The sequence below is a fragment of the Buceros rhinoceros genome, unplaced genomic scaffold, assembly GCF_000710305.1.
Source record: "Buceros rhinoceros silvestris isolate BGI_N320 unplaced genomic scaffold, ASM71030v1 scaffold10055, whole genome shotgun sequence".
NCBI lineage: Eukaryota > Metazoa > Chordata > Aves > Bucerotiformes > Bucerotidae > Buceros > Buceros rhinoceros.
This window is the reverse complement of record NW_010413428.1, coordinates 29,225-40,733: the sequence shown is the minus strand read 5'-3', so window position 1 is coordinate 40,733 and position 11,509 is coordinate 29,225. Positions and strand designations below refer to the sequence as shown.

The 11,509-nt window shown below is 42.8% G+C and overlaps 1 protein-coding gene across 1 annotated transcript in view; it reads right to left on the bottom strand.

Moving 5' to 3' along the window:
- Positions 1-234: 234 nt before the first annotated feature.
- RFC1 (replication factor C (activator 1) 1, 145kDa) overlaps positions 235-11,509 on the bottom strand; it is a gene marked incomplete at its 5' end in the record, with an annotated part of 34,538 nt that continues 23,263 nt past the window's right edge. Inside the window, 15 exons of the mRNA XM_010136723.1 lie at positions 235-330; positions 874-1,065; positions 2,038-2,251; positions 2,719-2,864; positions 3,747-3,864; positions 3,984-4,138; positions 4,552-4,650; positions 4,822-4,917; positions 5,326-5,463; positions 6,481-6,569; positions 7,033-7,147; positions 8,825-8,934; positions 9,703-10,096; positions 11,037-11,141; positions 11,428-11,498. Coding sequence (XP_010135025.1) covers positions 235-330; positions 874-1,065; positions 2,038-2,251; positions 2,719-2,864; positions 3,747-3,864; positions 3,984-4,138; positions 4,552-4,650; positions 4,822-4,917; positions 5,326-5,463; positions 6,481-6,569; positions 7,033-7,147; positions 8,825-8,934; positions 9,703-10,096; positions 11,037-11,141; positions 11,428-11,498 — 2,138 coding nt within the window. The remainder of the gene's footprint in view (positions 331-873; positions 1,066-2,037; positions 2,252-2,718; positions 2,865-3,746; positions 3,865-3,983; positions 4,139-4,551; positions 4,651-4,821; positions 4,918-5,325; positions 5,464-6,480; positions 6,570-7,032; positions 7,148-8,824; positions 8,935-9,702; positions 10,097-11,036; positions 11,142-11,427; positions 11,499-11,509) is intronic.

The window sequence follows — 11,509 nt, the reverse complement described above, 5'->3', positions numbered from 1 at the left end:
CCACATACCTCAGCGTTTGTTGCACAAGGCTATTTATGGCTTCTAACACTGTAGCACACCAAGAGTTAAGTACAGCACGGCAGAGTGAGAGAGGACAGCAGCTACAGCCCCTCTATAAGAGGAGCATTGTGAGAACCCTGGTTCTACTGTCCCAGCTCCAGCACTGGCTCTGTCTCACGTTCCCAACAGCTGTTAGATAAACAAAGCTGCAACCACAGCAAGATTTTATTCTGTTTAATGTCTTGTTTTCTCTTTTCTTTTCCCTTCTTTTTTTGTTGTTTCTTCATTCTTCTCTCTTTTTGGTAGCTTGGAAGACTTCACCTTTTTTTGCTGCAAACAGAACATACAGACAGTTTAAAATCCATCTGCAACAGGACAAAAGCGTAAGTTAAAACTCAGTCAGTGTTAGAAGAAAAAGCCATCTCTTCTCTTCCCCTCCCCTCTCCGGTATGAAGTTTTTAAATGCCATGGAGAGTACAGGCTCTGCAGCATTCAGCCTTAAGGGCTGACCACAGTCCCCCAATTCGGCGACAGCTACAAAGGGCAGCACTGAGTTGCCATCTGCAATAACCACAAGCAAAGGCCTGTGGCTGCTCCTGACCTATGGCACCATCCCTACCAACTCCTAAAATACTACTAAGTTTTGAAAGCAGATGCAGGATTCATGAGTTTACAGTGATGTCTCACTTCGGTCCAAGATTCAGACAGAAAGCAAGAGAGAAATAGACTTTTCCCCACTACTTCTAGTTACAAATTTTAAAATTGTAGTGCATATGTATAAAATAGATCGACCTTTCAAAAAAAAATATTTTCTAAATTCAGATTGTTACAAGTCCCAGAAGGGTAACAGAGGAAACATTTTAGTGTTGTCACCTTAATCATTGCATCACTTTCAACACTATCTTGCTCATCCTCATCAGACTGAGTCTCTACCACATTCAAGTCTTCATTCAGTTCTAAAGTCGCCACGGATCCCGACTGCCTTTTAGATGTCTTGACAGAACTAAGTGAGTACGGAGTCAGATGTGCCTCTTTGTTGTAGGCACGTGTAAAAGCTGCTTTGACCTGTTAGATTGAAAGAAAACACCATGAGCACCTGCTGAGGAACTGCAGATTGTTAGCTAACCAACTCTTAACTAGAGATTCCATGATCTTTCCTTTGGGAAGATGTGACCAAAGATTTGTAGAAGAGGACACAATCTCAAAAGGTCACACAGCATCCGAATGAGTCCCATGTAATCCTCAGACAGATCATGCATCCTCAGCTGCTTCTGCCACCACCTCCTCCAAGTCACTTACAAAGCCACCCTCAGCAGCACGGAGCACCTGTATTCAGACTAGGGGTAAATGCCCAATAGCAGCACGGGTTTAGTTACCAGCAGAGAAGAGTCTTCTCCTTCCCCGAGCACTTGACCTGGATGGCCGAGATCACGGCTCAGATCTCACAGCTGCTTAAGCCCACCTTGTACCAGATGAGGGTCCCAGCCACTGAAGCCAACTAGCTGGACACTGGAGCAGCACCACACACAGTCCCTCCAAGTCTGGCAGTCCAGGGTAACTGGACTGTGGAAGGTGCAAGCTGCCAGGCATCCTCTTAATTCAGTGCCCACAACTGTAACGCATACAGCTGCACATCCCTCCCGCTTTGCATGATGGTACGAAAGGCAGCGAGTGTGCACGAACATGATATGGCCGATAGCCAGGAGATGGCTTGTAGAAAGATAGCCGCCCTCCCTGTCCCTTCCGGGTTTCACTCCTATGCCCCAGACACAGGCGACTCCCAGTGATCCTTTACACCAGGAACAAGTAGTATGAGACTGCTGCATGAAGCACAGTCTGACTATCTTTTCGGACATACCCGTGAACCTTGGCTAATACATTTGATAGCTGATTTACCAAGACTACCGTCGATTAGATTACAGCTAACAAGGAGCTGTACCAACCTCAGCCATTCAGCAGCACATCCACACCACAGCTGCTATTCTAGCATTTTTTAAAGATACAGAAGAAAAGGGAAAGATTCACTAGTGAACTTACCTTGGGATCCAGCTTTGAGAAAGGACTGGGTTTTCCTCCCCACGTGCTTATTTCCATGATGTTTTCAATATCTTCTTTCATCAAGCAGTAAGAGTCCATGAATGTTACAGCTTCTTGTACACCATCTGCTCCGAAGTCTTTCAAGGGCCGGACAATCGCATCCCGCAAACACGACAAATACTCCATGTTTACTGTCCTCTTGCACATCTGGGTTCTTTGTCAAATTGAAAGTAGTAAGTAAATCTGTACGACCACCAGCACCCGCTTCTAAACCCAAGCAACCTGTAGGTAGGCCCTCACTCAATGGATAATCAGCTGCCCTAAGAGTTAACTGCAAGCTGTACCGTGCCACTCCTTTTGCCATACCTGCACTAGGGACAACCGTGCAAGGTGAACGAACACCAGCCAGCCTGGGGGGACACATCCTCAACAGATGAAGAACAAGCTTTTGCGGGGGGAGGAGCGTTGAGAGTCCCAGCACTGCTGACTAAGCCTAGAGTGTCTGCAGTCTGACTGCTGTCCAGATTAAGTGCTGAGAGTCACCAACACCATATGAGGATATTCAGAGAATACACCCTTAAGTTCGTACCAAGCACATCAAGGAATTCGTGGTAGGTCATGAACTCCACGAGAACTAAACATCTGTATCGGTATAAGCCAGATGAGGAATGTCAGTACTACCTGAGGCTCATGTGCATTGACAGTTCTTGAATGATGCGATCGTGCTTGCCTGCAGATGAAAATTTCCCCAGCCAGCTGGGAAAGACAGGAAACTGGGACATGTGACCTCTCATCAGCTCCCCAGGGAGAACACTTGCATAAATAGCCTGCAAAAGTAACACACGTGCCGAACTCAAACCACGGTGTGTAAGTCTCGCTGACACCATGACACACTAGCCTGCTTGTCTGCATGCACAGGGATAGTCAATACAGTTCCACAGTGGAAACGGCTCGCTTTAAGAGAACTCTTTCTTGGTTGCTTGTTTCTGTTCAACCCCTTTTAGATCACAGCTTCATCTCTTCTACCACCCTATTTATTACCATCTTCTAAAATACCTGTGAAATCCTCTGGGTTTTAAAAGCCATGAAAAAAAAGCCTGTTTGTTTCTGATGTCCAGTTTAGAGTGCAGTCAGACAAACAGCTGCCTTCACGCAAACAAGGGCTGTAACCTCCAAGAGAGAGACATGGTGAGGAGTCGTTGCCAAGCACCACAAATGTACAGGCTACTCAACTAGGTTAAGCTCCTCAGCGCCCTACAGGCGCTAAGCAGGGGGGATGGACTAAACCACCTCCAGAGGTTCCTTCCAACTGAATCGATGATACGTTCTCTGATGCCAGTCATAATCTTTGAAGCACAAGTCTGGCCAATGTTTCAACGACCATTAAAAGAAGTACAGTGACGAAGCTCCATTCCTCTGTGCTTTGGGAGGAATACTGGCCTGGTGACAGGCTGGGACAGGAAGCACACACATAAAACACGCTTCATAAAGAGGGGTCAAGCTTTTAAAAATTTCAGAAGATTTCATTTTGCGACACAGCAGGAGTTCAACAATACAAGCATGGGGAACTGCTCTAGTCACCACCAGAAGAGACTATGACATGATGGATGAACTATACAGGTCGTAAAGCTATAGCGAAACACCAGTTTCAAGGGATCAGTCTTCTACACTGGACACCATAAAACACAAAGTGAGTGTTAAGTGCTCACCTGTGTGGGAAGAAGGTTCCAGTTTTGCTTGCTACGAATCTGTTTGTCCACTATATCACCATCACATATACTATCAGCTGCTCTACTCAAGAGCATCAAGTGCTTTTTCAGATTTCCTCTGGAAAAAAAAGAAACAAAAGCTGACTGTATTCCAAAGCAGAAATATCCAGACAGGTTTTAGCCCAGACTCACTCTGACACGAAAGCTTACGTCAACTTACGGTATGGATTAACTCACCCAGCAGCAGACGGTTTTACATGCACATAGTTCTCTTGGACAAAGAGAGGTGCTAGGGAATAATCATGGAAGAAAAGATCCGATTTGTCTATAAGAGACATACGAGAAGCCTCCTCTCCAGTAGCAAAAACTTTCCGGACAACATCAAAAGGGCCCTAAGTAAATGATATTTCAAGAAGTCAGTGGGTTGCAGGTTGACACGGCACAATAACAACAAAGTTACTGTCGTGACGGTACTCAACGGTATCTAGACTTACCTGGACAAGTTCAGTGTTCAGTATTTCCTTCCTAGCACTTCACCAGTTTCGAGAACTAGGCTTTACTCCCGGTATTAAGAGAACTATCACTCAGGTATAAGCTTCATAATTCCATCTCACATAAGAGACCAGTACATCAAAATGTATACTCAGCCCTGGATTTACTGATCTTCAACTATCTGTGGCAAGTTTGACAGCCGCCTCTTGTCTAGGCTACCACTGCTTTCTTTCGTTCAGAAGGTGCTTATAAAGCCTAGCGATTACATCACTAGGCTACGACAGTAAAAGCCAATCCAGTATTTTGCACTCACCAGTTTGATATCCTTTTTGGCTCTGCTGGCATCTGTTTTAGCCTCATCGTAAGTCAGTGATTTGTCTTTTGCACACCACATATTAAGATTATGTAAAACCTAAAGAACAAAATTGACAATTTGTAGCATAAGAGCGTTTAAATAGAGCAGAAAACAGCCTCATCTCTATACATAAAACCAGTAATGCTGTTCATCAAATACCACACCGAAGCCAAGGACTTGTACGTGACGCGGTCTCTGAATGGACGCTGATGCTGAATTGGCACTGACCTGCCTGATGTCCTGATTTGCTGCCAGGATTATCTCTTGCATAGCAGGTGGTGGAATTTTTAAACCTTCTTTAAATGCAATAGACATCATGGCACCCTGTAATACGCACAATTGAGAAGCTGTCACTAGAGAATTCTTATGAATTCTTCCCCCCTACAGAACATACCTATGAAAGAGCATTACCATATTTCTCTATTTTTTAAAGCATGCTTAACTTAAATAATAGGGGATGACTTATGAGACAAAATTTATGTAAAAAAAAAGCACATGATCATTTGAAAAAGAAGTCTTTGAATATCTTTAAGATAGACTTCTAAATCTGAGAAGCCTTGGGGGAACTCATTCTTTCGGAAGACAAACTTGAGACAACCCATTTTGAAAAGCAAAGTTTCTCACTGAGGTGCTGCATTAAGTGGTGTTTCCAATCCTGTGTAAATTTTGCCACATGCAGACAAAGTCACTGAAGGTAACTCAGTGCAGCCCATACAGCCACAGCCTTCTCACCTTAATCTGTTCCAGACGAGGTCTCTGAAAACGAAGATCAAAACAGTAGTGGACCAGGGAACGAATTTTAGGATGGTTGCGATCATTACACATACAGATGATGGGTATCTTTGTGTGTCTAATCAAACCAATCAGCTCCTGTGAGTTAAACACATTACAATTACATTAGGTAACTCAGAGAATAAGAATGTTTAAAATGTCTGTCAAGCAGCACTAGTCCCTGCCTTAAATCAGATCCTTGACAGATGCAAGTCTATAAAACTCTTCCTACCGTACCCATGTTTCCGCACAGCGAAAACCCAGCCCCTCTCCACTTTTTCCACTTGCTGTTCTATTCAGCTGCAGTAAGTCTGCTGTCTGCCCTCTTCCACTATCCACATCCAGCAATCACGTTTTGACCATTTTTCATGAAACAGCTGAGAGCTGTCCACCTGCAGAACTAGATTCGTTTGTCTGAAGGCCAGCTGGACCAGGCCTATGCCCAGAGGGAGAACGCGTTTCTGACTGCACCCTGCCACAAACAATGAATTAGTAGGAAGTAAAAAGATCAGTCCCTCCCCATCTAAATGCAGAAGCCTCAGGGCTGAGCTCTTATCAGGCTAACCAGAACAAACTTTGCCTGCTCTAATGAAGGTGAAATTCAGTTCAATTTCATATTGCTGCAAAGTAAATGTCTGCATCTCAGCTAAAGATCTGTGTGCCCTTTATTGTCAAAGTACCGCATGTGACCACAGGAAATCTTCAGAAGCTGAAACTGGAGCTGCTAAGGAGAACAAAGTATAATACTGCCCAAGACACATTGTTTATTCCATGTTACTGCCTAAGAACGACTGGGCCAGTCAGATTACAAACCTCTCAGGTAGATGCCAGCTGCAGAGACCTGAAGATAAATTCACCTATCCAAGAATAAACACCTGAAGTGCACACACGCAGTTCATAGCTCCAGGTTTCTTTTACAGAAGTGTCTTTTTCCCCCACTACCAATGTGTAATTCTTCCTACACAGAGACTTCTAAAACAGGTCAGCTAAACCATACTCTACAGAGACGTTGTATGGACCATGGGTTGAGGGGAGTAGCCTGGCTCAAAATGTTTAGTGCTGTGTATGGTATGCACTCTTAACAATGGCATTAGCTAGTAACTGTAGCAGTTTCACCTGAATCCCTCCTCTGTCTTCATTGCCTGCCATACCATCCACTTCATCCATGATCAATACATGATTTCCGCTAACTGATGAGGATGTGCCTGAAAATGAATATGGACAAGAAAATGAGATGGAAATAAAACAGGGTCTTGCTCAGAGGTTTACCCAATGCTTTATAGGTTAGGTAAGCCCATCCTAGACAACTGAGGTAGTGGTGAACCTGCTGCTCTGCCATTTGATCACATGAATCTACATGCACAGAATAAAACTGATAACAACCTTGTGTCATCTTCCAAGAAAGAAGTCCCACACAACAGAAGAGTAACGGCAGAGATCTTGAATATTTTGTGCAGATTAACAACTGATTCTACTGATAGCAGGATTTGATTCTACAACTGAAGATGAAATAAAACAGCTTACTAAATGAAGCCATCCTTATTAGAGCTGGGTCCCTCCAAGCGATGAGCAAGTTAAATTCCAAACACTGTTGTCTAGTAAGAAGGCTCTGTCCCTCCTGAAACTGGACTCTTTACACAAGAGAAGTCCTCCTTCAAACAGACATACCAGAACAGAAGTCTTTAATACTGGTGTTGTTCAGCGATTCAGCCACTACTTCCTTTAGACTGTTCTTACTGCGGGTGTCACTTGCATTCAGCTCCACGTAGCTATATCCCAGCTCCTAGTCCAAACACATTAAACACAAAAAATGAAAACACAGATCAGTGAAAGAGCATACATAATACTCAGATTTAGAAACAGTTTAGAGTTCCAGAAGAAAGCTCTTACAACACTGTTTCACATACAATTTACAGCTTTGAATCCTTTCTCTGCTTATGCTCCTCTTCTCTTGCACTCCAGAGAAACACATAGCCAGACATGGAACAGTTATGCCCAAAAGAGAACTTTTTTTAAGGGTTGTTGGGAGGCAAGGAAGCCAGTGGCACGGACTTAGTTCTGAAGGATTAACAGAACTGTCAACAGAACTATAAGCCAAGCTGGCCAAGCTCCACAGTCTTTCCAGCTGCATATCAAAGTCTTACGCACAAAGAGTTGGGACAAGAACCACGCCACATGCCTCAAAGCTTGTAACAGAGGAGCTTTTAACAGTTTAACGGCTAGGTTTCCCAGCTGTTACCACTCCTCCAGCAGTCCTAACACTTCAGAATGAGGTTGGGCTGCATATCAGTCCATAAAAGAACTTAAGCCAGCTGCTCCTTCATCAGCAAACTCCCCTGCCAGGGGCACACCACGGCGCAGCAGTGAGCTGCACACAGCTTTGTTCTTGCTGCTTGAACAACCCAGTCACATTTGCTACTCCTGTAGAGCACACTGAAACACCCTGCAGAGACCTGAAGAAGCCATGAGCAAGCTAGGTTGGAAACCAGCAGCAGCAAAGACCATGCTAGTGCAGAAATGAGCCCAAGTCAGCACACCCAGCTTTTCTGCAGGTCTAGTTTTGGGTGCAGCATCAGCTTCTTGGCACAAAGCTCTAGGGCAGGGGAGGCAGAATGAGAAGACTGAAGGTTTACTCCATACAACTCAAATATGAGGTAAGTAATCATTCCTTCCCAGCACGTAGATCAATAGCAGACAATAGTTTCCATTCCTTCCTAGCACAAAGATCAATAGCTGACAATAGCTCTCAACCCTTCCAAGGTGGAGGTAACATATTCTAAGAAACTTCTCACAAATCAAAAAACCAAAATAATCTGTAATTCAATACAACTACACTATTACGAAGTCAGCTTTAGTGGTATTTCTACAACATGGAGTTCTCAGCTGATCCTCATGACACAGTTAGTGGAACACTAAGTTACGAAAAAACTTAGTTAGGAAAAACTATTTTCTAAATTCAGATTTATAAGTGGACATAGAGCCCTGTCAGTTTGACTCATCCTAAAGTAGAATGGGAACTGGGAATAATTTTTAGAAAGACACCTTATTTATGACCAAGTTTGCCACAGAAACGCTCAAAAAGCTTGCCAGAACTCAACTCATTTAGTCCACTGCTAAATTTAGTGCAAATAGTCTTTGACTTGTAGAACTAGTGCTCACTAGTTCTAGTGAACACTCACAATTCTTGAAAACCTTTTCCAGCTGCTCAACACAGTGATATGCTTCCTCTCAATGTCACAGAAAGAAATGCGGTCGCCCATTGTTACATACTTGCCCCAGACCCCAGATGAAGGCATCCAAACATTCACATACTTTCAGCTGTAACCCTGTGCTGAGGCAGGTGGAAGGAGGCCGGGAGCAAACCCTGGTCATTCAGGGGGAAGTCACCTGCAGACTGTATCTGGATATGAAATCGATATATAACAAAAAGCGATAGGAACGACTGTTAAGATGAACTCACCTTACAAACCAAAGAAGCTGTTGTAGTTTTACCAACTCCAGGTGGACCAGAAAGTAACGCTGCTTTAAAACCAGCACCATCATCCTTGCCTCCAGTTTTATTGGTCTTTGCTACAAAAGAAGGTTCCGAATTTTACGTAGGTATGTATTACAAAATAAACTACATACTTCCGAAGAATCCAAACACTACTGGAGTTTTTTCCTCATTTAAGGCCTGATATGAATATCAAAATAATGCACACACAGCTGCCTCCTAACCATTAAGGCAGCTTAAACCATCTTTTTTAAAGACTTGGCAGTGATTCTAAACTGAAAAACAGCACAAATGCTGTTAATGAAATACAACTACTTCTGCAACTTTCTCACAACCACGTCACAAAAAAAAAAAAGACACCCCAAACAAACTAAACCAAACCACAAACACACCACACAGAAAAACCCCACTACCCACTAAAGCTGAAGTGAACTTTAACACCATTTTAAACTCAGAAGAAACTCGTCTATAGGATGACACACTACGCATGGACTACCTGTCAGGCAGAGCCAGAACCTTAACAATTCCTCTACTCCCCATGCACAGCAGCAGCCCTTTAGACATGTTGCTATCCTGTATTTCGCAGACAGGTTAGCACTGGCCAGAATTTCTCTTGAAAAAAAAGTTTCAGACACAGTTTTCTGTTCTGCTTTTTTTGGCGGGGAGGGTGGTAAGTAAACAACTGCTTCAACAAAAGACAGTCGGGCTCAACTGCTGCCAAAAATGCATCCAACTGCAGCCTCAATCCCAAGTTGCTCTGCTATCTCAGCCTTACTGGCCCAGGGTCACCAAGCAGAGCAATCACACTTGGAAGAACACAAAGTAAACTTAACCATGCTGGTCACCTTGTCCATCTTCCGAGGCATTCTTGTGCCAGTTTCTGAGCCATCGGAGCAGTTTATTTGCACAGCTTTGCTCACCCTGCTGTCCAATTATTGCCTTAAGAGACACAGGCTTGTATTTATCTACCCATAGCAGTCTCTCCGTTCCATCTTCATTAACCTCAGAAACCAAGTTCCCCTTCAGTTTTGGGGCTTCTTTCTTCTCTGCCTGCCATTTAAAGTCCATAAGCTTCCGAACAGCAGTGGTTTCTTTCTTGACAGACTTGACAGTATCTCCTTTTTCTGGAGTAGACTTATATTTTTTATTATCAGCTTCCCTTTTGAAGGGGCTAAAATTCCTTTTTCCAACTTCAGCTTTCTGTGGTGTCTTTTTAGGTCTTGACTCCGCTTTCTTTGCCTTCAGAAAATATAGGTAAGAAATTCAAAGAAAAATTTCAAAACACCCATACAGTAAATAAACATGCTGTCTTTGAACACATGTACAGAAGTGCTTAAGAAAGTAACTAAGTTTATGTATTGATAAAAAAGCCTTCAAGAGCAGATAAAAGTAAACCACTGTTAAACACAATACCACCTGGTTCTGTAGCACAACCCACAAGAAAGAGGCAGGAAATACTCTGCTCATTCCAAGAGCAGCCCCCTTATTCAAGAAGCCTGATGCATCATTTAAAAATAATGCAAAACTGATGACTCTTGGCACAAATGGACCAGACACTCAGGAAGTTCCTGCAAAGTAACACCTCCAGAAAGCGTTCAACCCAAAACAATTCAAATGGTGTGGAAGTAATTAGCTAGTAAGCTTAGAGCTGCTTTTCCTTCAGACAACAAAAGTATCTTCACAAGCAGCAGTTCATGTCCAGCCACATCAGAACTACTGAAGCAACGGCTATACTGAATGCCCAACACAGAGCTAACAGATTAATGACATTTCATCAGCAACTACAGACTAAATTTAAATGTGCATTAAAAATTGTTACTGTTTTTACAGTAACAACATCTGTTATGAATACACATGGTTTACAAATAGTTGTATCATGTTTACTGGGCCTATCTGGGTACCACATGGTATCTCTCACAGTTGCTTATTTCAAAGTTTAAGGGGATACAATTACCCCCTCAGTCAGATACCTAAAATACAGAACAATGTCAGCATAAAAATGAAAGGTGGGAGAAAACCCTATAGCTCCCAAGTCTTAAACACAAATATTAAATTTTCACTTTCAACACTTTTAACCAAGAAGCAGAAACTGTCAGTCATAGGGTTACTGTTACCAGAACAGGTGACCAAAAGTCCTTTCAATTAAAAACAAACCAAAGCAAAAAAGTTTATAACAAACCTCTGTTTCAGCTGCCAGCTCATATTTGGACTTTTTGCCTGGCATAGTTCGAATAAGGTCAAACAGACCATCCTCATCGATAATTTTTGTCCCTAAAGTTGATGCCTGGAGCAAAAGTAAGAATTAAAAGTAAAGTTTTAGTTTTTAATGTTAGGAGTTATATAATTCACTTCAAAGCACTTTCTAGTAAAAGCTATGTTGTGTTCTTAAACAACAGCAAAAAGGGGTTAATACACGCATGTATACATATAAATAAAAACAAAGCCCTAAAATAGTAGGCAACCTCTTCTTAACGTGGGATTTATTGGTAGCACTACCTCCTTTTGGCAGAGATACTGAAAATCAACTTCACAGTTTCACTTCTGCTTTTCTCAGGCACAGGAACACTCACCTTTTCACATTTAGATTGGCCACAGTCTCGCCCCATAACCAGATAGTTTGTCTTACTGCTGACATTGCCAGCTACTTTTCCT